We start from the raw sequence: 25,805 nt of genomic DNA, 5'->3' as shown, positions 1-25,805 counted from the left end.
CTGTGGTGCATTAAGTTGCATAAGAAGAAGTGACTTACCTTTGATCATTTTTCAGGTGGACACTCTGTCTATCTGCAAACTTCTCACCTTCTGACTATCCTAGCTACCAGTCTGGATCTGGAAACTTTTCCAAAGCCTTTTACACATTGGCAGGGGGCACTGGCTCTATGTTGGCACTGGAAATTATGGCACAGTGATGTCACTGGATCATAAGCTCCCACCCCGACATCCAGACACCAGTTTCCTATTCTTTTTTTCCTCACCAGCGAGGGAAGCAGAATGAGAGTGACAGTAATTCTGATAAGATGCAGAACAACAAACTAACTTGGAACCTTAATAATGTACAAGTTACTTACCTTCAGTAACGATGTATCTGGTAGAGATGGTTCTAGCCGCAGATTCCTTAACGTAGAATTATCCCCAGGCGTGAGACTGGATCCGGATTTTTTTTTGCCACAGCATCTCTGCGTGCCGGGGGCGGTACCACGCGACTCCGCCCTGACGTCGTCCGCAGACGTGACTTCAGCGAGGTCACATAAGTCCCACCCTGGCGCGCTGACGTCAGTTTTCTTCAGAGAACTTTTCCGCACCACAACGCGGTGCCATCACAAACAAAACTGTGAGAGTATGGGCACAGTGTGCAAAAATATCAGTGAAACAGAAAAGGAAGAAGCAAATGGGGAGGAACGGCACCATTAGAGACAGTGCCAAGCCCTGTGTTACTGAAAGTCATGGAAGGGAAAGAGCAGAGCACCGCTCTGAGAAGCAACCCTGCAAAGCGAAGGCGATATCCTCTCTGGAGGCAGAAAAACATTTGAAAAAGGTTGTGGCAGACGATAGAAAGGCTGCAACCACAATCTATAACAGTGAAGTGCAACAAGTCCGGAACAGATAAGTAACGACAAATTACCCAAGACAACACCATCAAGGAGTGTTGTATCCCCTGTAAAGAGCTAAGGGCTGAGGCACCGCCAAGAGACCCCAGAGGACTGCAGAGGAGTCAGAAACCCCAAGCAATGAGAGAGAAAAAACAAGCATTGGCATAGCCAATAGGTCTCGCCTTTGGGACCTTATAAGTGTTTAGCCATGCAACAGTTGATGTTGCTGCACCAAGGATATTGTGCTGCATAACTAAATACTTATAAGGTCCCAAAAGCGAGACCTATTGGCTATGCCAATGTTTGTTTTGAAATTATACCAGGTAAATATTTAACTGTTCAACTTCCTGTGCTAAAAACTAACATAGAAACGTTACTTATCTGTGCGGCCTTTCATTTACAAATGTAACACATATTGCGACCACTTTGTTAACAGGGGTGTGTGCAGGACAGTGAATTATAGAGGCAATCGTGATTGATGCCTGAGAGTTTTGAATCACAATTTAGAAGCGCCGCAATGATGGCTGCACATCACAATTTTGAACCATAGCTGCCAAGTTTTCAGATTGCGTATGTGTAACATTTCTATGGATACATTGTGCATATAAGTGACATTCAAAAGCCAAATGTGTGTCCCGATCTCACTAGTAAATCAAAGCAGTGAAGATCAGAAATTAACAATTTCCCCACATAACTGATAGCTGAGCGCACATTTGTAAAGCGCACATTGTTGACATTTAAAAACATCCACAAAATGATGACAGTTTTCAACAAAACGTTCCATCCTGTCTGTGCATCACTTCAAGAAAGATATGAAGAAAGCTATCTCTCTGAGACTGGAACAAATGATCAAGGGACCAGTTAGAAAGACGGCAAAAGTGAAAGGATAGGTGCGCACACGCGCGCGCGCCACGGCAAGCACGCGGGTGATGCGGCAAAAGTGAAAGTAATCGCGCTAAAAGCTGGCGGCTGCACGCGTGCACGCGCACACAAGCGCTAGGCCAGCAAAACCGTGGGGTAACACTTCGAAAACCCTGCTTACTATACGTTTTGCCAAAGCAGCGCATGCGCTGGCTCAAGCGAGACTTAAAAAAAGGAGAAGAGTATGAGTAGGCCCCCACACTGGAATAACCAGGGTGTAGGGATGCAGAAGTACACATGAACCTACCGTTCAATTACCAGAAAAAGGGAGTAGAACAAATAAACAGAATGAAGCATCCTGCCAGGGAGGAAGTGAAAGAGGGTACCCGCAGAAGATAAAGCCACCCGGAGGGAGGCGAGTGCAGAAGACCAAGCTGAAAGGTCCTCGCAGAACGGGGAGGAAGGGCGGACCGTGAAGGAATCTGCGGCTAGAATCGTCTCTACCAGATACATCGTTACCGAAGGTAAGTAACTTGTACATCTGATAGAGACTACTAGCCGCAGATTCCTTAACGCAGAATAGATACCCTAGCCATACCCAGAGGGGAGGAGGGCTGCAAGAGAACCTCTTGTTAATAATTGCCCACCGTGGCAGACCAAGACAAAGATCAAGAGAAATAATAACCCAACACTCATGTAATTTACTCACAATAATTAATTGAAAGAGGACTACAGGGATCCGAGACTCGCAGTAATACCCTATAGTGCTCATGAAATGGGCATGATTCGATATAAGAAAAAAATATGTATAAAATATATGATGGGGAAACCAGCACCTTCAGCTTAGGTGCCAGTGAACCAATAAAGCGCCGCCTATCGTCAAAATGTCATAATACTAAAAAACAGACTACACGAACAGGTAACTATCAGCAACCGTCTTGTATTTATCAACTAAGATTGGTGTAGTGAGAGGGATAGCAATAAGGTTAACATCTTCAACGTAGAGAGTGAAAAGGAAAAAAAAACAGATCATATAATTGCATTCTCCCACATCAATGTGAATTGTTATTATGTTATAGATATATATATACAGAACAAAGTGGTGTTAAAAATCCAGAAAAATAAATTCAATGAATTATTGTGAGTAAATTACATGAGTGTTGGGTTATTATTTCTCTTGATCTTTGTCTTGGTCTGCCACGGTGGGCAATTATTAACATTAGGACCCTATGTAGGGCCTTTTCTGAATAATTTTGGCAGGTATATTTCTTCTGTTGGTTGTTCTCTTTCCCCCTGCCTTACCTGCCTTTATCCAAACACCGGGGGTCCCCCTTCTTAGTAGCTGCGAGAGAACCTCACCAGCTTGGAAGAACACAGGGCCCCAACAGGGGATGTGTCATGGGGGCAGGAAGGATGGCCCAACCCCCTCCAAGCAAAAGTAAGCAAGAACAAGGAGAAGGGAAGGCCAGGATACCAGAAGCCTACCCGAGGAGCAAAGGGTGGCCGCCAGAAAACCCGGATGGGCAGAAGGCACCCGCGAGCCCCAGAGGAAGATAAGAACCACCCTCAAGCCAAGGAAAAGAGGAGGAACGGAGGCAGAGCCCGCCCCAGGAGAACACACACACACGGCGAAGGGGAGCGCTGAATCGGTGTCTATCCCAAAGCAGGGAACTAGGCCGAAACGGTTCCACAATCGAGAAGCGCAGACGTGAGAAAGAAGACACAGACGTGCAAAGCTCCAACAAGCAAGGGACAGGAGCACACGCTAACATGGCTAGGTCCACAGAGGGGGACCAAAACTACCAGGCACGCGCAGCAGACGGCTGGCAAAGACTATGAAGCAGCAGATCAGAACAAGTCGAGCACAAGACAAAGACAGAGGCAAGGGAACCCCAGAACAAGTCCTAGAAAAGGACTGCCCCAGGATCACCACCTCCTTTGGAATACACGGTAGACAGGCCCCGGCCGAAACGGCGGAGAACTAGGTGGAAACACCAAGACAAGATGCTGCAATCAGCATGACAAAGGTCGGTCCGGCGATCCAGAGGCGAAGAGGGAAGGAACCCTAGAGAAGAAGGATAGAAACAACCTCGGCTACTGAGCGGAAAAACCTAGAGCAGCGCAAGCTGCGCAAGGGTGGAAGAAAAGAGAGAGAGAGAGACCGCACCAAGCGGCATACTGTGATGCCAGGAAATTACGAGGAACCCGAGAATGTATCCACGCCCGCCTAGCTTAAGACAGGGCTATACAATAGCCAACAAATACCCCACCTAGGGTATGAATCATCCCTAACAAAAGCAGGGAAACACCTCTTAGGGAAACCCGCAGCAGAGGTCAAAAACATAAAAGACCTGTGGGAAATACCACAGACGGCTGACCAAGCAGCCAAACACCTCTTAGAGAAACCCGAAGCAGAGGTCGAGAACCGAAAGGACCTGTGGAAAACACCACAGATGGCTTACCAATCAGCCAATAAAGACACAAAGGGTACAACCTGAGGACCTATACAGCTGTACTTAACAGCAAAAACACTCATCACAAGCTGAAGGGCTGAACCAGCAGCCAAAAGAATAGAGGGGCCAACTGAAGGATCCGGAAGGCTTTCCAAGCCGTACACAGCACACAACGGGTCAACCGAAACATAAGGCCCCAAAGAGAAAGGTGGGATAAACACCTCCCATAGGACGCCGGAGGACCGACCAATCGAAGCTTACGGAGGGGGAGGGGGACGGAGCCCTGCAAGGAGTCTCTGAATAGCGGAGTCCGCGTGGGTGTGAAACAACAGAGTCCCATCAAAAGGTAAATCCACAAGACGCTCCCGAACATTCTCCGGAAAGAAACCATACCGCAACCAAGCATGGCGGCGGAGGGCCACAGAACTTGCCATAGCGCGGCCGAGGGAATCAGAGACGTCCAAGGTCGAACGGAGAATGAATGTAGCTAACTCCCGACCATCCCGCACATGGTGCCGCAGATCAGCGTGGGCACCCTCTTGGAAGGCGCAGGACAGTTACGCCCCCAGGAGTCCAGCCACCGGGCCTCCCGTGACGGCGGGAGCAGCACAGAAGGCAAGGAAGGAAAAGCAGCCCGCAGGAGAGGGGCCTGGGCAGATGGGTGGGAAAAAAGGTAGACTGGATCGTGCGGAGCAGGACGGTGGTGGTGAAGGAGCGGTGGAGGCACCGGATCCCCGTGGCAGGGCTTCCCCAGAAGAGAGTTGTGGAGCGACGTCTCAAATGGGAGAAGCGGTTCCCCTCCACCAGAGCCCTGGTGGAGGACCTCCAGTAAGTGGTCTGTAGGGAGTGGAGCAACCGGATTGCACATCTGCAAAATGCCAGTGGCCGTGGAAATGGCCCGGACAAAGGCCACACTCGCCTCCGTAGGGCAATGTGGGGGGGAAAGCAACTCTTCCGTGGGCGAAGGCTGCAAACTAAGACCCCCATCCCGTGCCCTGCTGGAGGGAGAAAAGACCAGCCCCTGTAGGATGGAAGACCCACGGACGAGTGGGGGACCTGAGGGGTCTCTGGAGAAGCCTGCGGGGAAGACAACTGCATGGAGCGGAAGCTGGTCCGGGGGCTGTGGACATGGAGACGGCTTATGACCCGCCCTGGAATCCGCCAGAGAAAAGGCCACGATGCGGCGCCCAGTCTCCAGTGAAGAGGACACAAGGAGACGACAGCCCTCCGGAGAGGAAGGGACATCCGGAGTAGAGTAGACGATCCGACGTCGGGACGGTGCCAGGGAGTCCACCACAGACACCGGGGAGTCCCCGACCGGCGCCGAAGTGTCCACCAGGGGCGCCGGGTAGACCTCCACCCCCACGTGCCTCGTCGGAGAGGGGGGGCGGGGTCGGAGCCGAAGCAGTCAATGAGGCACCAGCTCGACCCCCGACGAGGCAGTCACCTGCGCCCAGGACCGAGAGGGGCCCGGGGTAGTGCCACGGGGCACGACTTCCACCTGCGGCGCCAGGGAGGAAAGCCGTTGACGCCGGAGAGGCGTCAGCTCGGCCTCTGGGAAGACAGCCACCTGCCCAGAGGACTGAGGGGGACTTGGGGACGAGCCATGAGTCCCGGCGACCTCCTGCAACGCCGTGGGCTGAAGAGGGGAACCCCAGAGGGCCACATCTCGGCGGCACCACACCTCCAAAACCTGAAGCCGAACTCGTCAGCGCCGGGGGCGAAGCCGCCGGCGAGTGCACAGAAGGCCCCGCGCATGGCGATGGATCCACGGACGTCGCAGGTGGACGGCCCAAGGAAGCCTGCAGAGCCGTAGCGTAGGCTTTCATCTGGGCCCTTGTCGTCCCGACGCCAGGAAACGGCGGATAGTGTGGCGACGGGCGAGGATGCACATCCCGGGAGGAACCGGCACCCTCAGCCGAAGGAGGACAGGGCCTCGGTGGCAAGCTGCAAGACTTACCGGCGGGCGAACGACGCCCCTGGGGCCTCGGCGAAGGACGATGCCACAGCCGGAAACGGCGGACACTGGACCCATCCGAGGTAAGAGACGGACGCTGCGATGAGACCCAGCTGGACAAGCGGGCCGACAGCAATTTCATCTGACGCTCCCGCCGGGACTTTGGCTTGGGATGCTGACAAGCCTCGCAGCCCGTAGAGTCATGGTGCTCGCCCAAACACCACATACAGATAGTGTGAGGGTCCATCGCCGACATCTGACATGCACAAGAAGCACACGTCTTGAAGCCTGAAGGCATTGCACACTGTTCCCAACTCAAGGCGCTAAAGAGGCCTGAAAACAGGCCAAGGAGCACACTCCGGATCCGCGTTGCACGCGGAAAAGAAGGAAACTGACGTCAGCGTGCCGGGGTGGGACTTATGTGACCTCGCTGACGTCACGTCCGCGGACGACGACAGGGCGGGGTCGCGTGGGACCGCCCTCGGCGCGCAGAGATGCTGTGGAAAAAAAAATTCCGGATCCAGTCTCACGCCTGGGGATAATTCTACGTTAAGGAATCTGCGGCTAGTAGTCTCTATCAGATATTTATTTAAAGATGACAAGCCGTCCAAGACATGGAGGTTGGTGGGATTGTTGGTATATAGAGTGTCCACCAGAAAGAATGTTACCAAAGGTAAGTAACGTTTTCTTCTGATGGATAGTTCTACCTGCAGGTTCCTCACCTTCTGAATAGATTTCCGATCAGTTCTCAGTCCGGCAGAGGGCCTTGAAAAAACGTCAGAGAAATATATCCTGGAGGACATAGCATGTATATCCCTGCTTACCTCTGAATCCAAACAGTAATGCTTTGCAAAGCTATGAAAGGATGCTATGTTGCTGCCTTATAGATTTCAGCCACAGCTGATGTTGATAATTTCACCCTTGTATAACGGGCTCCTATCACTACCAATGGTTCCTTATTTGCAGCAGCATAGCACATCTTAATACAGAAGATGAGCCATCTCGATAGTGTCATTCTGTGTACTGATTTGCTGCATGCTTACTCTATGAAGAGTTAGTAGTTAATTTGAAAGTTATTGGTACAGGTGATGTAAAAGCTGACAGTCTTCTTGGGATCCAGCCTGTGCATCCTCTCCTCCTCCTTGGCAGGATGAGGAGGAGGGTAATGGACTGACCCAGATGGAAGAGCTCACGACCTTTGGCAAAAAAGCAGCTCTGGTTAGAACAATCAACTTGTTAGGCAAAAAATTTAAATGAGGGACGGACATTCTGTGCTTGCAACTCACTGAAACACCTCGTTCAACTGAATGCTATAAGGAAAATAGTTAACAGCCTCAACTGGCAACTGTGTAGTGGTTCGGAGGGAGAACCCATCAAACTTAAATAGAGATGGCTGATCTAGAAGCCAGAGAAAAGCTGACAAGGCAGCTAAGTATCCCTTAACGCAACCTACAACACCCCTTTCCTGGGCAAACAAAAGTGTGAACTTGAGCATGTCTGACAGGTGTGCCCTAAAGGGATCCACACTGATATCAGCACACCAACTGACAAATCTGTTCAACCTTCCAGAGTACACAACTTTACTGGAAACATGACTAGCAGACAGACAAAATGACATCCACTACTCCACCGGCAGTGTGAACAAATGTAGGTGCCCCCGCTCAATCTTTAGGCATGGAGGTGGAGGTTCTAGAGGATGGGGTGAAGTACCTGTCACTCTGACTGTGAGAGGGGGGCCACCCAGAGAGGAATTTGGAGAAGGGGCAGAGGGAGAGGTGCAGGAAATCTGCACGCCACACTCTTCTCAGCAATGAGAATGACTTGGGCTCTGTAATGGCGAAACTACCTCAGAAACTGAGGAATGAAAGGTGTTAGAGGAAATATGTAGTGAAGTGGAAAACTCCACTTCAACCAAAATGCCTTCCCCAAGACTCCCTGCAACCAATACTGGAGGGCAAAGAAGACCAGGAAATTAGTGTTGCTGACAGGGGCATACAGATCCACCTGGGAGTTGCAAAGATGTGCTGGATCACCCCCAATTGGAGATGCCAAGAATACACCACCCAAATAATTCCTTGTTTCAGAGTCACCAATTATATTTAAAGGGCTTGAAAAACAAAGGGGAGGATCTTAGTCTTTTTTGTATTAACTCTATTTTTTATTTTTGAAGTACGTCTTCAAACCTTACTCCAGGCCCAATGTGACAATGACCCCTGTAACCAGGTTTACCAAAAAATCATGTATTTTCACCCTTTGCCCTTTCAAGCAGGTATTCGGTGTAAATGTCATAAGCCTACATGAGATGGTGGTTTTTCCTTGTGGTACTACCCAAGTAAGTGAGAGCACAGTGAGTTGCTTTACTTTGGTATTATTTATGGTCAACTGATCACAGACCAATCAAATAGAGCTCACGTTTAACAAAACATTCAAGGGAAAGCCTTAGTCATTGCAAGTTTTTGTCCCTGAGAAGCAAAGCCTACCATTCAGTCTCATGAAGCCAAAAATAAAATAAATTATTGTTTATCTAGTGTTTTGGAGACGTCTGCTGTTTCCAAGCACTATAAATAAGAGGTGTGACTTTTAACTAATTTAAAGTTATTAAATTTGCTGAACTTGGAAGAATGCAACATAAGTTGGTTTTGCCCTGATTCAGACATGTAGCCTGCAGGACACAGTGGTTATCAGTAGCCTGCCTTGCCATTTTGCATAGCAAATAAAAAGTATCAATGTGTTTGCAGAACAGAAATTGAATACAAATCTTAAGAGGAACATCATATATTCCTTGCCAATAAACAGAAAACCACAATAGGTAGTACTGAACAAATAGTGAGAGTACCAGTGCCATTCATGTCACAATTTGCTTAGCGTTCTGTGGGAAATGTCTTTGATTGTATGCACTAATGGACAACCCAGAGATAAAGGCTCATTCTTTAGGTAAGAAGGTAAGGATAAGCTCTGCTTGTGGCCAAAGTTAATATACATAAAAAATCATCCCAGCACATAAAAGATACCATGATAGGAGGCACTGCTGATGCTTTGGTCTCATCCACACTGAGGTGCCCCTAAAATGTCTCCAGTGGAAAACAACAAATTTCATAATGGTTTCTTTTAGAGGAAAATAAACTTAACAGCATGGAGTTAGAGAAGTTCCGAGCAGCCTGGTTTATCCCTTGCTGACAGTTCTTACCTCGCGATCATCTCCTTCTCCTTGTTGGATGCATGTCCTCCACTGCCCAGGAGTTTAGCAGGCGTAGACAGGAAGTACAAGCAGTGGTTCTTAAAATATTGGTTGATGAGCGGGAGTAGGATCTGTAAATGAAGAACAAGAAATATGTGACAGTCGGTGTAGGGAAAGCAGCAAATTCAATCCTTTGACGAGATATTGTAGAATAATAAAAGGCTGGTCAGGATTTATCTGTACATCCAAATCACCAGCAACATCCAGTAATACCCAAGCAATCAGACAGAATCATGCTGCAAAGGGGATTGAATAATCTCCTGAAGTGGTGAAACAGAGCCTTTCTCATAAATGCTACAGGGAACATAACTTTATTTGATGGGTGTTCTGCAATGTGTTGAACATCTCCTCTATTCCTATGTGAACTATAGCCAAAGACATACAGTTGTAAGGAGACATAGTTTCCATGGTGACACGGGTACACAAATACACAGAAAGCTGTCACGGCAGTCTTCCATCTGAATATGTTGTATGAGACATGACAACAGATATGAGTGTGCACTTGGATTATAGCCTGCTGCTGAGGGCTTTATTAGTTGTTAAAGGCCCTGAACCTGAGTTATAGGCAGCAGGCACAGGTGAGGGCCTAAAACAAGCAAGAGGGCCTTCAACAACTGGTACAGCCCAATGCAGAAGGGGGACATTTCACCCACCAATGGTAGGATGCTCTAAATTAAAAACGGAGGAAGAAAAAGACAAACATAGGAATGCTGGAATGGAAGGTCTATGTGTTGTTCTTTAGACATGTCTTTGTTTAGACTAGGTAGTTGTAAATGCATAAGTGGTTGAGGGGTCATGGTTCAGGCCCCTCGTTGTTAAGGAGTAGTGGTAAAGGTCGTTTCCCTTAGTGAAATGATGTTCCAGTTGAACCAGTGCTTCAGTACAGAGTTAGGGGCAAGCTTTCCTGTGTGTCAGAAATGACCTTAGGCCTTAGAATAGCATATGGGGTGTTTATTTTAAGATCAAGTAGTAGTTAACAAATTTGAGTCACAGCTATTCGGCCTGAGGGCTTGCAACTGTGGATTCGTTTCTTCTAATTCAGAAATGAAAACACGTGCCTGTCATACTGCCACAGCCGCTTCACTCATTTCCTCAAGAGCTCGTCATCTGGTCTTTTGCATCAGTGATGTGAAAATGTAAAGCCCTCTTCACATAAAGGCTGATCTCTCATCCTCCTTTGAGAGGTGCGGCAGAGCAAAGAACTCTGGCAGAGTGATCGATTGGCTAAGAGTAAGGGTGTCACAATTTTGGGAAGGAAGGTCGCTTGTGTCCTTAACATCAACTTGTTAGGAAAGAAAGTGCTGTAGGGTGGTTGAACAGACCATGCCTGCAGCTCACATATACAATACGCAGACATGATGGCAAAAAAAACAACTGCTTTCAATGTTAAGATCCTTAAGGAGTAGCAGTGCAGTGGCTCAAAAGGGTTTGCCCATTAAACATGTCAGGTCTCACTTGGGCATCACAAATGATTTGGGGGAAACGTGGTTGAATCCATTAATAAAAGGCATTCCAACTTTAAACAAAGAAAACTGGTCCAGTAAACACAGAAAGAACAAAAGGACCAATAGATACCCCTTCGCAGTACCTACTTCAACACCTCACTGGGCTGACAAAAGAACAAACAAAAACCATCAGAAAGTTTGGACTGTAACAAGTGAGTATATGGGGCATCACACTATACAACACATTTAAATCAATGCCCTGTATAAATGAAATGTGTGGAAGGGCTTCTGGCTGCAATGATGACATCAACCAACCCAGTCACCAAAAGAAACATATTCAGTTGCCACCATTCAATTTGCATTCACACAGGTGTAGTTTGCAGAGACTGAGATGCAGGACTCTGCCATGTGGAGGAGAAGGTTTTCCGAAGTGGTAGCCTGAACAGAGGATAAATGCTCAGAAGTTCTGACTACCACACTTTCCAAAACCCAGTTTTGTGCAATAAGAATGAATTGCACTTAGTCTTTCCTGATCTACTTCACAACTCGAGGTAGGAGAGGGTGTGGTGGGAAAGCAGACAAGAGCACTTCGTTCCATTTCAGCCAAACAAATGCCTTAGATGAAACTCCATAATGCAAAATTGTTGACACTGTGTTCTCACCGGTTTTGAATAAATCTAGGCAGGGAGGTTCCCAATGACCGAACACTCCCTGCACTACATCAGGGAGGAGACACCACTGCCGGATGACGCCTGCTTAGTTCATCCACTATGGCATTCAGGGGCGCTGACAGGTGGTTGGCGACCTGGAAGATATTCTGCTGGTCCAGCCATCTCAAGGGGTGTAGGGTCTCCTGGCACAGGATACAGGACCCCACTCTGCCTTGCTACTACATGGCAGTAGTGTGGCCTGTGAGGACGTACACCAGCCTCTCTTTGATGGATGGCAAGCTGGCTCTGAGGGTCACATGGATCGCTTGAAGATCCAGCACGTTCATATAGAGCTCACTTTCCGCAGGAGACCAGAGGGCTGATCTTCACTTCTCCAAGATAGCCCAACCAATCCTGCAGGGATGCACCTGTCACCACAAAGAAATCTGGATGGGGGAGAGAGAGTGGCTAGCCGCAGCTCAAGTTAGCATCCACTAACTACTGCTGCAATTCCTATTCTGTTTCCTTCGGAATCTGGGTGGAGTCGAAAAAGTTGCTTTGATGCCGGGCCCACTGGGATCTGAGGATACACAACTGGGCCTGCATTTGCCACCTGTTGTTTACAATGAGGACCTTACACAAGTCCAGGAAACCAAGAAGCCAAAGCCATACTCACTGAAACGCAGGACTGATTCTCAAACATCATGATGATATCCAGAATTTCTAGGACTAGCAGTGGAGGGAAGGCCCTAAATGCCACTGTGCCAAGAACTGCACATACAAATGGAATCCTTTGAATGGGGAACACGTAGGATTTTGGCTTAATGGTGACTTTGAGGGACCGGAATTTGCATATCCCCAACCTCCGAAGATGAGCAGGGACTGCCACCATCACTTTTATTAGGTCATTGAAATGTTGAGAGCTCCACTGAAGACAATAGAGCAGCAGCGGCCTATTGTAATTGGTATAGGCCCGCTTCTCTCATCATTTCAATATCCTAATACACAGCCTTTGCCTTTGTCTTTCCCCTGCCTCTCCAAAATATATGGAGTAGGCAGGGGAGAGCAAAAGGCAGTAGCTGTGGTGCAGGGCACACCGGAGCCCGTCCCTCCCTCCTCCCATAGCTCACAGAATCACTTGAGCCTCTGAAGGAAGGAGGGGGAATGCTGCTCAGCTCCTGGGTCTCCCTGACTCAGCTGAACAATAAAAGGCAGTTTAGCCAAGCCCATGGAGAAGCAGTTAATTAATTCCGCCTCCTTTCACAGCTACTGCTGTGAATGTTTAACAGCTAACAGCACTGGCCCTGCACACGGCTGTTAGCTGGTGAATAATCACAGCAACAGCTGTGAATCAAAGACTTTGGAGCCTCAGGGATTTCAACCCACTCGAGCTCCGAGAGGCCTTTGAGCCTGCTGTAGTGGGCTATACCAGTTGTTAAAGTCCCGCTCCCCTGTTAAAGGTTGGACCAGACTTTAATGGTCGGCATAGCCCTATACGGCAGGCTATAAGGCTAGATGACACCAGAACGTTCGAAGTAAGACCAAAAGAGAGCATGGCAAACAAATAATGATCTTGGCCCACCTTGAACTGCAAGTTATACCTATGGAACTGCAAAACAGGAATACAGAAAAACCCATACTCTTTGTACAAGGACATTATCCAGTCTTCTGAGTCCAGAGAACAGAGGATTTGAGCCACCAAGAGCATTTTGAATTTGTCCTTCTATGTGAGGAGTTCCCAAATGGGCTCATGACCCCTATCCTTCTTTGGAACGAGGAAGTGCTAACAGCACCGTTCTCCTTTCTCTGAGTCTGGTACAGATTCAATGGCACCCTCTGAGAGTAACAGATTTACCTCCTACGTCAGGACTGCAAAGTAATCCTCTGAAGATCACTCTGGTGTGATAGGAAGGTGGTGTGGGGAGGAAATAAAGGGAAAGGCATAGTTCACTTGACCAATCTGTAGTGCATATCTGTCGGACGCTATGGATCTCCAGCTGGGGAGCAAATATGTCAGATCTTGTTTAATACCAGTCTGTCATGGGTCGTTATGGGCAAACTTCAGCGGCTTGGTAGCCACTGCAGTGAGGAAGGAAACACTGGAAGACTGTAGTCCCTGCTGGCCTCTATGGTTAGTACCAGTGCCCCGTCTCCGGCCTCGAAAGGACAGGACTTGCTGCTTTTAAAACTGGCTCAGAGAGTCAATGTCACCAGTAAGCTAGTCCTCTGGAGATCCTGAATTTCTTGTACTGATAGAAAAGAACACGTTACTTACCTTCGGTAACACCTTATCTGGTAGAGAATATACCTAGCCACAGATTCCTTACCTGAGAATTTCTCCAGGTGTCAGACTGTATCTGGAAGATTTTTTGTAAGCAGTACCCCTGCGCACCGGTCGGTGGCATATGTAGAAAAGTAACATCTGCTTTCATGGTTAACCCCAATTTTTTCCTGTTGTCAGCGTGTTTTTGACTTAGTCTGCTGGGCTCCTGCTAACTAGGACCCCAGCATCTGTTTTCTTTCCTCTAAGTTAGCTCTGGTAAGTAATTTGGTACCTCCAGCATTGACAACTGGTGTACCCTTATAAATCCCTAGTATATAGTACTGAGGTACCCAGGGCATAGGTACACCGGGAATCTCCAATGTGCTGCAGCATGTATTGTGCCCTCTATGGGAGGCCACTTAAACTGTGACTACAGGCCTGCCATTGCAGCCTCTGTTAGCTGGTGCTTGCACTGCTCACGACAGATATAAGTTTCCTTATATCTGAGGTCATTGAACTTAAAACCTATAAGTCACCCTTATGGCAAGCTCTTCAGTTGTGAGGGCAGGGGGCTTGGTTACAAGCGTGAGGGTGCCCCTGCATTATCAGGACACCCCTATAAACCCGTGAGTCGATTCTCCAGGCTTTGTAAATGCGGTCAGTCATTGTAAGGTATATAGTCATTACGAATCAAACATGGTATCAAACATGTTGCACTCATACCTCAACACCGATTTTGGTGCTGGAAGTATGATTCATGAACTGAGGGGCTTCTTAGGAGACCCCATGTACTTCCGGTAACAGCATTTCAGGGTCTGCCAGCAAGCTAGTGCTGCTGCCGACCACAGACACGATTCTGCCCTCCTGCTGCTGAGCTGAGCTGAAGCGGGGATAGGTAGAACAATAGGTTTCCTGTCACAGGGAGGTGTAACCTCCTCCCAAACAGGACTTAATGTATTGGGCTGGGGTGAGGCGCTTTGCAGCGCCACCAGACTGATTTGAAGGGCACATTTGGTGCCCTGCTCCGGTTTAAGCCAATTCATGAACCCTTGGTTCCCGCTCTGGCGCGAAACTGGACAAAGAACAGGGGAGTATCCTCCCCTCGGTCCAGCCCCTCCTCTGGGAGTGACCCCTGAGTTGTTCCAATGCATTTCCTAGAGTACTTTATTTATCCTCTGTGGATGGGTCCTTAGATTCATCGTGGGACAAGACTCTCTTCGACCGTCTGGACACTCGGACTTTATCTGAAACTGCATCAAGGAAGACTCCTGCTGCTCGTGGCCTCGCTGTTCTTCAAACCTTTTGCGTCGTCTGTGTCTGTGCTTCATCCAGGTTTCACAGAAGGCCTGTGGGCATCAAGGACATACAAAGTAATCTCCCTTGGAGGGAAGGAGTCACTCCCCTGCATCTGCAGGCACCACAACGAATCTGATCGGTCTGCTGCTCCTGACATCTCACGGACTTCCCGAGGCCCAGCAGCACAGGTGGTGGTTCTGAAGCTCCCTAGAGGCCTGACCTTCTTCTCAGCAATTTTGCGGACAGTATCCCTCGTCAGAGCCAATGGGACCAACTCATGTCCCCTGTGTCGACTTGCCATTGCCAAGGCTTGTTGGATCAGCATTCCAGAGTTCTTCAGGATACAAGAACCTCCAGCCCCTCATCTACCCAAGATCAGCATCCTCTCCGTCACCTCTGCACTGTTGGCCTCCATCTTTGGTCTTTAGGTCCTCTTGTGACTCCTGTGCCTTCGGCCTGTGGGCCCTCCTGAGGGTCTTCTCTTGCTTCAGTGGGCTACTCTGCTTGCACTGGGCCTGCTCTGACTCTCCTGCACCTGGTGAGTCCGTAGGACCTTGCTGGTGCCAATGACAGCATCTCTTCGCGCTCCACAACAGTTGCGGCTACCAAGGCTTGTTGGTACTCTCGCCGGACACCAACCACCTAGACACTGACACCCAATGTGGGACAGCTCCTTTCCTTCCTCAGCATTACCTGGTCCTCACAACTGCAGCAGCAAGGTCACTGTCATCTCTTCGGAACCTCCCGACATCGGTGGGCATTGTGCTTCCCTGCCTCCTGGTCACCTCAGAGTGGAATAGGCGCTGTCCCCTCTGCTTGCAGGTTCTTCACTTCCAGAATCCACCACTGGATTCCACCAGTCTCCTTCACAGTCTTCTCCTGACGTCTTCTACGTCAGGTTCTGACGTCACTTCACCCTTATGCACACCGCTTCCCTCATGCACGTAACCTGGTTCCTGGGGTATCCACAGGCGGGGTGGCTCTCCAACCTTCTGTCTTCCAAAAGGTTTCCTCTGGGTCCTCCGTGAAGGGTCCTTCTTCTTTAAAACTGAAACCGCAACTTCTCCGTTGACTTACATGGGGCAACCGGCTGTGTTTCCTCTCTGTACACAGCCTCCGTGGGGTTTCTGGGTACTTAACTTGGATGGTTCTTTGTGTCCCCAGCTCCAATGAGTCTTCTGGTTCTCGTCCCATTCTCCTTTGAAGTTTGCATTCCACTTTCTTAGTTATGGTTTGGTTTCCCACTGGAGACCAGTGTATATTTGTGCTACTTACCTGATTATTTTGAAGTATTCTAGTGTATTGTGTTGATATCTCCGGGTAGGAGCTATATAGTAATGTGTTAGTGATTGTGTTGGGTAATAAACAGACTTATTTTTTATAAAACACTGTGTGGTTCTTTTAATCTAATCTACACTGTCAATTAAATGTGGCAAAACAAACTTCTTTACACTCCTTCAAGATAAGCCTGAAGGCTGTGCTCCACAGCTACTACTTTGAGAGCGTTCTGTGGTTATCAAAGACTACTAAAGTCACCATAAGGGTTGTCTGGATTAGTGCAAGGTGCATCACTTAAATAAGTGTGCACCATATGCCAAGCCAGCCTCCTACATTGGTGTGCAGTGGTTGGGATTAACGCCTGCACTGTTTTACCACTTAATCTAAGTGAAGGTTACATCAAAAACCATCACTAGCAAGGCACATATAAAATACTTTTATCAAGTAAGTTCTACTGAACGTTTTGGATTGGCTGTTAAGGGTATTAGCACAACCCTTTCTCCAATCTTAGGACGTTTAGTTCACTAGGTTAGGTAGGTGCATTACACCACACTACACCTAGTACCATGTCTCAGGTTGGTGAGTCCAGAGGGGCTCAACCCTCTAGATACAGCGGTCTTAGGTTTCAGGAACGTAGGACCCTTTGTGCATCTAGGAAACTCAAGACAGGTAGCAATCCTAGCATAGATCATCTCGAAATGCTCCTTCAGGATGACCTCCAGAATCCTGACGGGTCAGATGGGCAGGATGTGTAAGGTTTGGGTGGTGATGCTCCAGAAGATGAGCCAGGGGTGTCAAACACCCATGACTCTGCTTCTGATCATGCCCAGGAGGAATCTGAAGACCCCTCACTGGAGAACTCTACCCCCGCCCCCCCCACCCCACACACACACAGGGAATAGTACTGAGGGTACAGAATAAGGCCTTAGTGGTAGGTCACCCTTTATTCCCCCTGAGAGGGTTCAGAGGTTTCAGGGGAGGTCCAGGTCCTCCTCAGTCAATTCAGCCTCCTGTACCTTAAAGAAGACACAAGTGTTCAAATTTGGCAGGAAAAGGTACCAAGGAGGCAGCTGGACATGCAATAATCTCCAGATCACAGCAGACCAGACATATAAGTACGTTGGGGATCCACATTGTTGCAAAGGGTGCCTTCGCTAAGTACCTGAGAGAATCGCTACAAAAGACATGACCCTTTAAGTCAGCTTATGCAAACTTTCAAGAAAGCTGACAGGTCTAAGTCTAGCTCCAGTTCTGGAAGTCATGTGAGCTAAGATAGCCACTACCCTATCCTAAGGATCCGAAAATCGCTTGTGGAAGCTCAGCACTGCGCTGAACCAACATGTAACGAAGATCTATAAAACAGTGCTGCGGCTGCCAAAAAACTCGTCTGCAGCCTAGATCTGATTGGAGCTTGGCCTTCTCAACCATCAAACATTAAGTGCTGGTTCCTTCCTTAACCTATGCCACTAGCTGAGACATGCTAGAGTTGGCTCCCTGGAATCCCTGTTATGGACAAACATCAGTTCCAGTGGACCAGACGGGTCACATCACCGGTTTTTAATGACTGTATGTAGCAATTGTCAGCAAGAGAACTGTAGGACCTAAACTAAGTGAAAAGGCTTTTAAACTAAATATGAAGAAACAAATCCAACTCTGTTCATATTCAGAAGACAGAGCAATTCTAGCCAAAAGCAAGGATACATGGGCTGTGATCAACTCATATCAGCCGGCTTCCCCATCGTTATATCTGGCTTGAACATATTCTCTGCACCTAAAACTAAGATTTATGGCACTCAAACTGGGCGAGTGGCACTTTTTGAAACACTTAGCTCACTGGCGGCGCCATCAGAGGACATTAAATTCAAGGGCTGTGGCATGTTAGACGAATCTTTGGAGCATGTATAATGCATCTGCCTAAAGATGACGTGCTCACGCACATTAAAACTAAGGCCCAAATGGAGGAAATTGGGAGTCTGGACCTGCCGGCAGAGCATCATAGTGGCATTAAATCCAGAAAACACAGGCCTAAATATTCATTTGATGAAATTCATTAATATCGCCTCAGCAGGTTCAGGACCCTAAAGAACAAGTTACTTACCTTCGGTAACGCTATATCTGTATGAGACATATATTAGGTATGGATTCCTTATCTTAGAATTACCCCCAGGCGTCTGACTGGGTCAGGAGAATTTTTTCTTCAGCAGTACCCCTGCGCGTCGGTAGGTGGCGTCAGTCAACTCCTAATTCATCGTTGGCGTCGTGATCACCTGAATGACGTCGCAGTATCTACTTAGACGCCGCCCCTGCGCGATGACATCAGTTCTTTACACGACATTCCATGCCAGAAGTGCTGAGCCATGCAAGACATTGACCACAGGTGCATAAAACTAGGGCTCTGAAAGGGAGTCCCTCACTCTAGGAGTCAGTTTGCAGAACGGGGAGGATGTGTGGGGCGGTAAAGAATCCTTAACTAATATATGTCTCTTACCGATATATCATTACCGAAGGTAAGTAACTTGTTCATCTGAAAGAGACTATTAGTTATGGATTCCTTGCCTTAGAATAGATACCCCAGCAATACCAACCCCGGAGGTGGGTCTGCAAACCAAGTCCACACCAGGAAGTCCTGATGAACGGAGCGGCCAAAGAAGCCCTCTCTCCGGACTTGGCTGTCCAGGCAGTAATGTTTAGTGAACATGTGCAAAGAAGCCCAAAAAGCTGCATAGCAGATGTCATGAAGGGGGAATCTATCTCCCAAAGCTGTAGTGGCTGCCGTCGCCCTGGTGGAATGGGCACGCAACCCACCTGGAGGTTCCTTTTTCACCATGGAATAACAAATATTAATGCATAGAACGACCCATCAAGAGATGGTTCGTTTTTGCACTGCCCAACCTTTCTTGGCACCCACATAGCCAACAAAGAGCTGATCATCCACCCGGAATCGTTTTGTGCGATCCAGATAAAATGAAAGCACACATTTTGGATCCAGACCTTGGAGCCTCTCCTCCTCTTTAGAAGGGTACGTGCGCTGGAAGAAGGTGGGCAAAGTGATGGTCTGTCCTATGTGGAAAGAGATAACCACTCTGGGAAGAAAAGAAGGTCTAGTGCAAAGTACAACCTTGTCCGGATGAACAACCACAAAAGGAGGTTTAAAAGAAAGAGCCTGAAGCTCACTCACCCTGAGAGCAGAGGTAATGGCAACCAAAAAGGCAGTTTTGAGGGTCAATAGTCTCAGAGGACTATTATGTAGCGGCTCGAATGGAGCGCACATAAGGTAAGTCAGAACAAGGTTCAAGTCCCACTGGGACATTACGAAAGGAATAGGAGGAAACAGGTTAGTAATACCCTTAAGGAAGCGATTTACAATAGGGGACGTGAAAAGAGAAGGCTGATCAGGAAGGGGAAGAAAGGGCAAAATGGCCGAAAGATAGCATTTAAGAGTGCCCAGAGCAGAGCCCTGCTGAGCCAAAGAACGAATGAAGAGGAGAACCTCTGAAAGAGGGGCAGAAAGGGGATCCACAGCCTTTGCTGTGCACCATGCCACAAATTTGTTCCATCTCCAAGCGTATACCGTTTCGGTGGAGGGACGCCTGGCTGCCAAGGTAACGTTAGACTTCGGGAGGAAGGTCGAAAGCTATCAACTGTTGCCGCTCAATCTCCACGCAAGGAGGTGGAGGCTAAACAGGTTTGGGTGAAGGACCATCCCCTGCTGCTGTGACAGAAGATCTTCCCGAAGAGGCAGTCTGATCGGAGGATCGATGGCCATGTTCAAGAGCTCGGGATACCAGACTCTTCATGCCCAGTCCAGAGCCACAAGAATTACTTGGGCCCGGTTGCGCTTGATCTCACTCTGGGCTGAAGTGGTATAGGGGGAAAGGCGTATAGAAGACTGCAACTCCGCTCACGATGAAAAGCATAACCTAGCGAGTGCCGTCTTGGAAGTTCCAATGCGCAGAACTGCTGACAGTGCGCGTTTTCTTCAGTGGCGAATAGATCAAAGCCAAGGCTCTCTCCACTGCTGAAAGAGACCTTGCACCACATCCGAGTGAAGACGTAATTCGTGATCCATCATGCACCGGCGGCTGTGTGTCGTCTGCCCTGGCGTTCAGGGAAACAGCCAGGTGTTGAACCACCAATCAATCAAGATATTTGTAAAGTGCACTACATACCCGTGAGGGTCTCAAGGTGCTGCTACTGATCGAAGAGCCAGGTCTTGAGGAGTCTTCTGAAGGCCAGTAGGTCTTGGGTCTGCCGTAGGTTGATGTGGAGGGTGTTCCAGGTCTTGGCGGCGAGGTGGGAGAAAGATTTGCCGCCGCCGGCCGTTCTTCGGATGCGGGGGACTGTGGCGAGGGCGAGGCCAGTGGAGCGAAGCTGGCGGGTGGGGGTGTAGGAGCTGAGTCGTCTGTTGAGGTATGCTGGGCCGGTGTTGTGGAGAGCTTTGTGTGCGTTGATGAGGAGCTTGAAGGTTATCCTCTTGTTGATGGGGAGCCAGTGCAGGTCTCTCAGGTGGGGTGAGATATGGCTGCGGTGGGGGATGTCGAGGATCAGACGTGCCAAGGCGTTCTGGATGCGTTGCAGTCTTCTCAGGAGCTTGGCCGACGTTCCTGCGCAGAGGGCATTTCCGTAGTCCAGCCTGCTGGTGATGAGGGCCTGGATGACTGTTCTTCTCGTTTCGGTGGGGATCCACTTAAAGATCCTGCGGAGCATTCGGAGGGTGTTGAAGCAGGATGAGGAGACGCCATTGACCTGCTTAGTCATGGAGAGGGTGGAGTTGAGGATGACCCCTAGGTTGCGTGCATGGTCGGTGGGTGTCTGGGCTGTTCCTAGTGTTGTCGGCCACCAGGAGTCATCCCAGACTGAGGGGGTGGAGCCGAGGATGAGGACCTCCGTCTTGTCCGAGTTCAGCTTCAGTTGGCTGTACCTCATCCATTCGGAGACGACCTTCATTCCTTTGTGGAGGTTGGTTTTGGCGGTGTGCGGGTCTTTGGTGAGGGAGAGGATCAGCTGGCTGTCGTCGGCGTAGAAGATGATGTTGAGGTCGTGCTGTCGCGCGACGCAGGGGAGGTGTGCCATGTAGATGTTGAACAGTGTCGGGCTGAGGGAAGAGCCCTGGGGTACGCCACAGATGATTTCGGTGGCATTGGAGTGGAAGGCGGGAAGGCGGACGCTCTGAGTTCTGCCGGAGAGGAAGGATGTGGTCCAGTCCAGAGCCTTCTCTTGGATCCCGGCGTCATGTAGGCGTGTTTGTAGTGTGCGGTGGCAGACCATGTCGAAGGTGACTGACAGGTCCAGGAGGATGAGGGCCGCTGTTTCTCTGTTGTCAAGCAGGGTCCTGATGTCATCGGTGTCGGCAATGAGGGCGGTTTTGGTGCTGTGGTTGCTGCGGAACCCGGACTGGGACGAGTCCAGGATGCTGTTCTCCTCGAGGTAGCGGGTCAGTTGTTTGTTTTCTCTGTGACCTTCGCCGGGAACGGGAGCAAGGAGATGGGTCGGAAGTTCTTGAGGCCCTTGGGGTCCGGATTGGGTTTCTTGAGTAAGACGTTGATCTCTGCGTGCTTCCAGCTTTCCGGGAAGGTTGCTGTCTCAAAGGAGATGTTAATTACTTTCCGGAGATGGGGTGCGATGGCTGTGCAGGCTTTGTTGAAGATGTGGTGAGGGCATAGGTCTAACGGTGATCCGGAGTGGATGGTGTTCATGATCTCGCTGGTGTCCTCGTCATTGATGCTGGTCCAGGAGAGCAGGCGGTTGGTGCAGGTGGTGGTCGTGGGGGTGGTGGTTGTCTTGGCGTTGAAGCTGTCGTGGATGTCGGCGATCTTGTGGTGGAAGAAGGTGACCAGCGAGTCGCACAGGTCATGCGAAGTCGGGATGTCATTGGTGTTAGAGCTGGGGTTGGAGAGCTCCTTCATGATGTTGAAGAGCTCTTTGCTGTTGTGTGCGTTGTTATCTAGGCGGTCTTTGAATGAGGCCCTCTAGGCGGCTCTGATGAGTTGATGGTGTCTGAGTTCTAGTGGGCTGCGTAGCTGTCCGGTGTTCGTTCGTGGAGCCAGTTCTTCTCCAGTTTTTGGCATGTTCGTTTGGAGGCCTGGAGTTCTTCGTGAACCAGGTGGCTTTCTTGCTGGTGTGGCTGTTGGAGGGTGTCTTGAGTGGGGCGAGGGTGTTGGCGCAGTCGTCGATCCATTGTCTGAGGTTGTGGGGTCGGTGGGGTCGGCGGGTGGGCTCTGAGCGAGGGTGGTGGTTAGTTGGTCTTCGGTGACTTTGCTCCAGCAGCGTTGAGGCATCTGTTGGTTGCGGTGGTGTGTGGTGGGTTTCCTGAAGGTGAAGTGGATGCAGTGGTGGTCGGTCCAATGGGGTTCGGTGGTGTGGTTGAAGGAGATGTGGGGGCTTGCGGTGAAGATGGGGTCGAGCGTGTGGCCAGCGGTGTGGGTGGGTGTTGTCACAAGCTCTTAGTCCGAGGTTGGCAAGGTTGTCGATCAGGGTGGTGGAATTGGTGTCGTTGTTGTTCTCGAGGTGGAAGTTCTGGTCCCCGAGGAGGCTGTAGTCCGTGGAGGTGAGGGCATGTGTGCTGATTAAGTCGGCGATGGAGTCGCTGAACTGTGGTCGGGGTCCGGCGGGTCTGTAGACGAGGGCTCCTCTGAGGGTGGTGTTGGGATCGGTGTGGATCTGGCAGTGCATTTGTTCGGCGGTGCTGAGGGTGTCGTCGGTGTTGGTCGAGACTCTGAGGGTGTTCCTGTGGAGGATGGCGATTCCCCCTCCTACGCCGTTGGTGCGGTCCCTGCGGGTGATCTTGTAGCCTTCTGGGATGGCTATGGAGATGTCGGGAGCTGAGGTTGGGTTCAGCCAGGTCTCCGTCAGGAAGGCGACGTCTGGGGAGGTAGAGTCGAGAAGGTCCCGGGGTTCGATGGCGTGTTTGCGGGCGGAGCGGGCGTTGAGGATGCATCTGAGGTAGTTGGGTTCTTTGGTTGGTGGTTTGGTGGGCCGGGTGCTGGTGAGGCTGCAGTTCCGGCAGGTGAAAGGTCCTTGGGTGCGCTTCGGGCCCGGTAGCAGGTGTGTTCTCGTCCGGGGATGAGTGCATGAAGGGTGCTGGCATCGTAGCGGAGTCGGGCGTTGTGGTGTTCGTGGGGGCCAGGGATTCTGGTGCTGGACGCTGCCCAGACGTGGACGGGAGCAGACGGGCTTGCCTTCGGCGCGCCAGCGGCGCGGCCGCCATAAAAAGGGGAGGTAGGAGGGAAGAGCAGCTGGGAGGGGGGAGCGGTCGAATGGGAGGGGGGGCGGGGCCACAGGGGACGCAGCGGCGGGAAGTGGGACCGGCGAGGGTACAGAGGCAAAGACGGGCACAAAGGGACAAAGAGGAGAATAAATACAGTAAATACAATACTAAACACCAGAAGGGCACAAAAAGGGTACAAAAGCACAATAAAACACAATAAAACGGGTAGAAGCGTGAAAAGCAGGCAAAGTGAAAAACGGCAAAAGCAGACCTAAGGCCTACCACTGGCCACCAGGGATGAGGTGCAGGTGGTAGCCTGTGGGTGGAGGCGGGTCTCGAACTTGGTAGCAGCTGGGCTGGAGCATGGGCGCAGTCCGGTGGAGCTACGCGGCGTGGGGAGCGACCTGCCTGGAAGCAGGGTCAAGGATCGCTCCCTTCACCCCGCAGCGGCCGCCAAAAGAAGGGGAGTTGGGAGGCAGGAGCAGCTGGGAGGGGGGAGCGGTCGAATGGGAGCGGGGGCGGGGACGCAGCGGCGGGAAGCGGGTCTGGCGAGGGTACAGAGGCAAAGACAGGCACAAAGGGGCAAAGAAGAGAATACATACAGTAAATACAATACTAAACACCAGAAGGGCACAAATAGGGTACAAAAGCACAATAAAACACAATAAAACGGGCAGAAGCGTGAAAAGCAGGCACAGTGAAAAACGGCAAAAGCAGACCTAAGGCCTACCACTGGCCACCAGGGATGAGGCGCAGGTGGTAGCCTGCGGGTGGAGGCGGGCCTCGAACTTGGCAGCAGCTGGGCTGGAGCACGGGCGCAGTCTGGTGGAGCTACGCGGCGTAGGGAGCGAACTGCCTGGAAGCAAGGACTTGCCCTGATGTTCCAGCCACTTCCAGAGACGAAGGGCCTCCTGACAGAGGGTCCACGACCCAACCCCACCCTGTTTGTTGCAATGCCACATGGTGTTAGTGTTGTCCGTGAACAACTGCACTACTCTTCCTTTGACAGAAGGAAATAATGCTGTCAATGCAAGACGATTCGCGCGGAGCGCCAGATGGTTGATGTGGAGTCTGGCGGCATCTGATCTCCGCCTCCCCCATGTGGCCACCCCACCCGAGAAGTGACACATCTGTCACCACTGTAAACTCTGGGTGGGGAAGGGAGAGGGACCTGCCATTAACCCAATCCTGGTTTGTTAGCCACCACTGCAATTGGTGTGCAGTGCCCTCCGAGATCTGGATGCAATCAGAAAGATTCCCCTGATGCTGTGCCCACTGAAACTTCAGGTCCCACTGCAGAGGCCGCATATGCCACCTGGCATGATCCACCAGCAGGATGCAGGAGGCCATGAGGCCCAGCAGCCTCAGGGTCAATCTGACCGAAACCCGGGATAGAGGCTAAAAGATTGGAATCATAGCCCGAAAATCCAGGGCTCGCTGTTCGGGGAGGATAAGCCCGAAACTGAGCTGTGTCCAGAACCACCCCGATGATAAGGAGCTTCTGAGAGGGAATCAGGTGTGACTTCAGCACGTTGATAGTGAACCCCAGCAAATGCCAGAGGTCTGCCGTAGTCTGGAGGTGGGAGACGACAGCCTGGGGCAAACTCGCCTTCCAACAGCCAGTCATCGAGATAGGGGAAGACTGGAACCCCTGATCTGAACAGATGAGCTGCGACCACCGCCATCACTTTCATTAACACCTGAAGGGCACTGGTAAGGCCAAAGGAGAGCACACTGAACTGAAAATGCTCGTGGACTACTGTGAACCGTAGCTAACGCAGGTGGGCAGGCAGGACCGGGATGTGAAAATAGGTATCTTGCAAGTCCAACGCTATCATCCAGTCTCCAGGGTCGAGGGCAGATAGGACCTGAGCCAATGTCAACTTTTTGAACTTTTCATTCTGGAGGAAGCCTTTGACATCCCTGACATCCAAGATAGGATGCAGGCCTTTGTCCTTGGGTACCAGGAAGTAGTGGAAATAACAACCACAACCTACTTCTGGCACAGGGACTCACTGGATGGCTCCCTTGGCCAAGAGAGCCACAACTTCCTGATGGAGAAGGGCCAAGTGATCCTTCGACATGCGATGGAAAGCAGGTGGCATGGAGGGAGGGGTAGTCTCGAAGGAGAGGGAGTAACCCCTTTGGACTATCTGCAAAACCCACCTATCTGACATGATGTTGTGCCAATGGGGGAGGTGATGACGCCCACTGGTAACTGGTGGCACTGAAAAGTCGGACTAGGAAGGTTTGGTGGCTGCTGCAGAGGGGGCGCTGTT

General features: G+C 50.4%; 1 protein-coding gene across 5 annotated transcripts in view; it reads right to left on the bottom strand.

Moving 5' to 3' along the window:
* RYR1 (ryanodine receptor 1) overlaps positions 1–25,805 on the bottom strand; it is a 1,245,571-nt gene that overhangs the window by 518,913 nt on the left and 700,853 nt on the right. For all 5 annotated transcript variants that reach the window (XM_085625233.1, XM_085625235.1, XM_085625236.1 and 2 more), the window contains exon 60: positions 9,337–9,458. In XM_085625233.1, coding sequence (XP_085481359.1) covers positions 9,337–9,458 — 122 coding nt within the window. The remainder of the gene's footprint in view (positions 1–9,336; positions 9,459–25,805) is intronic.

The sequence above is a fragment of the Triturus cristatus genome, chromosome 9 (assembly GCF_964204655.1).
Source record: "Triturus cristatus chromosome 9, aTriCri1.1, whole genome shotgun sequence".
Taxonomy (NCBI): Eukaryota; Metazoa; Chordata; class Amphibia; order Caudata; family Salamandridae; genus Triturus; species Triturus cristatus.
The sequence above is the reverse complement of the archived record's forward strand: the minus strand, read 5'-3'. Positions and strand labels throughout refer to the sequence as shown.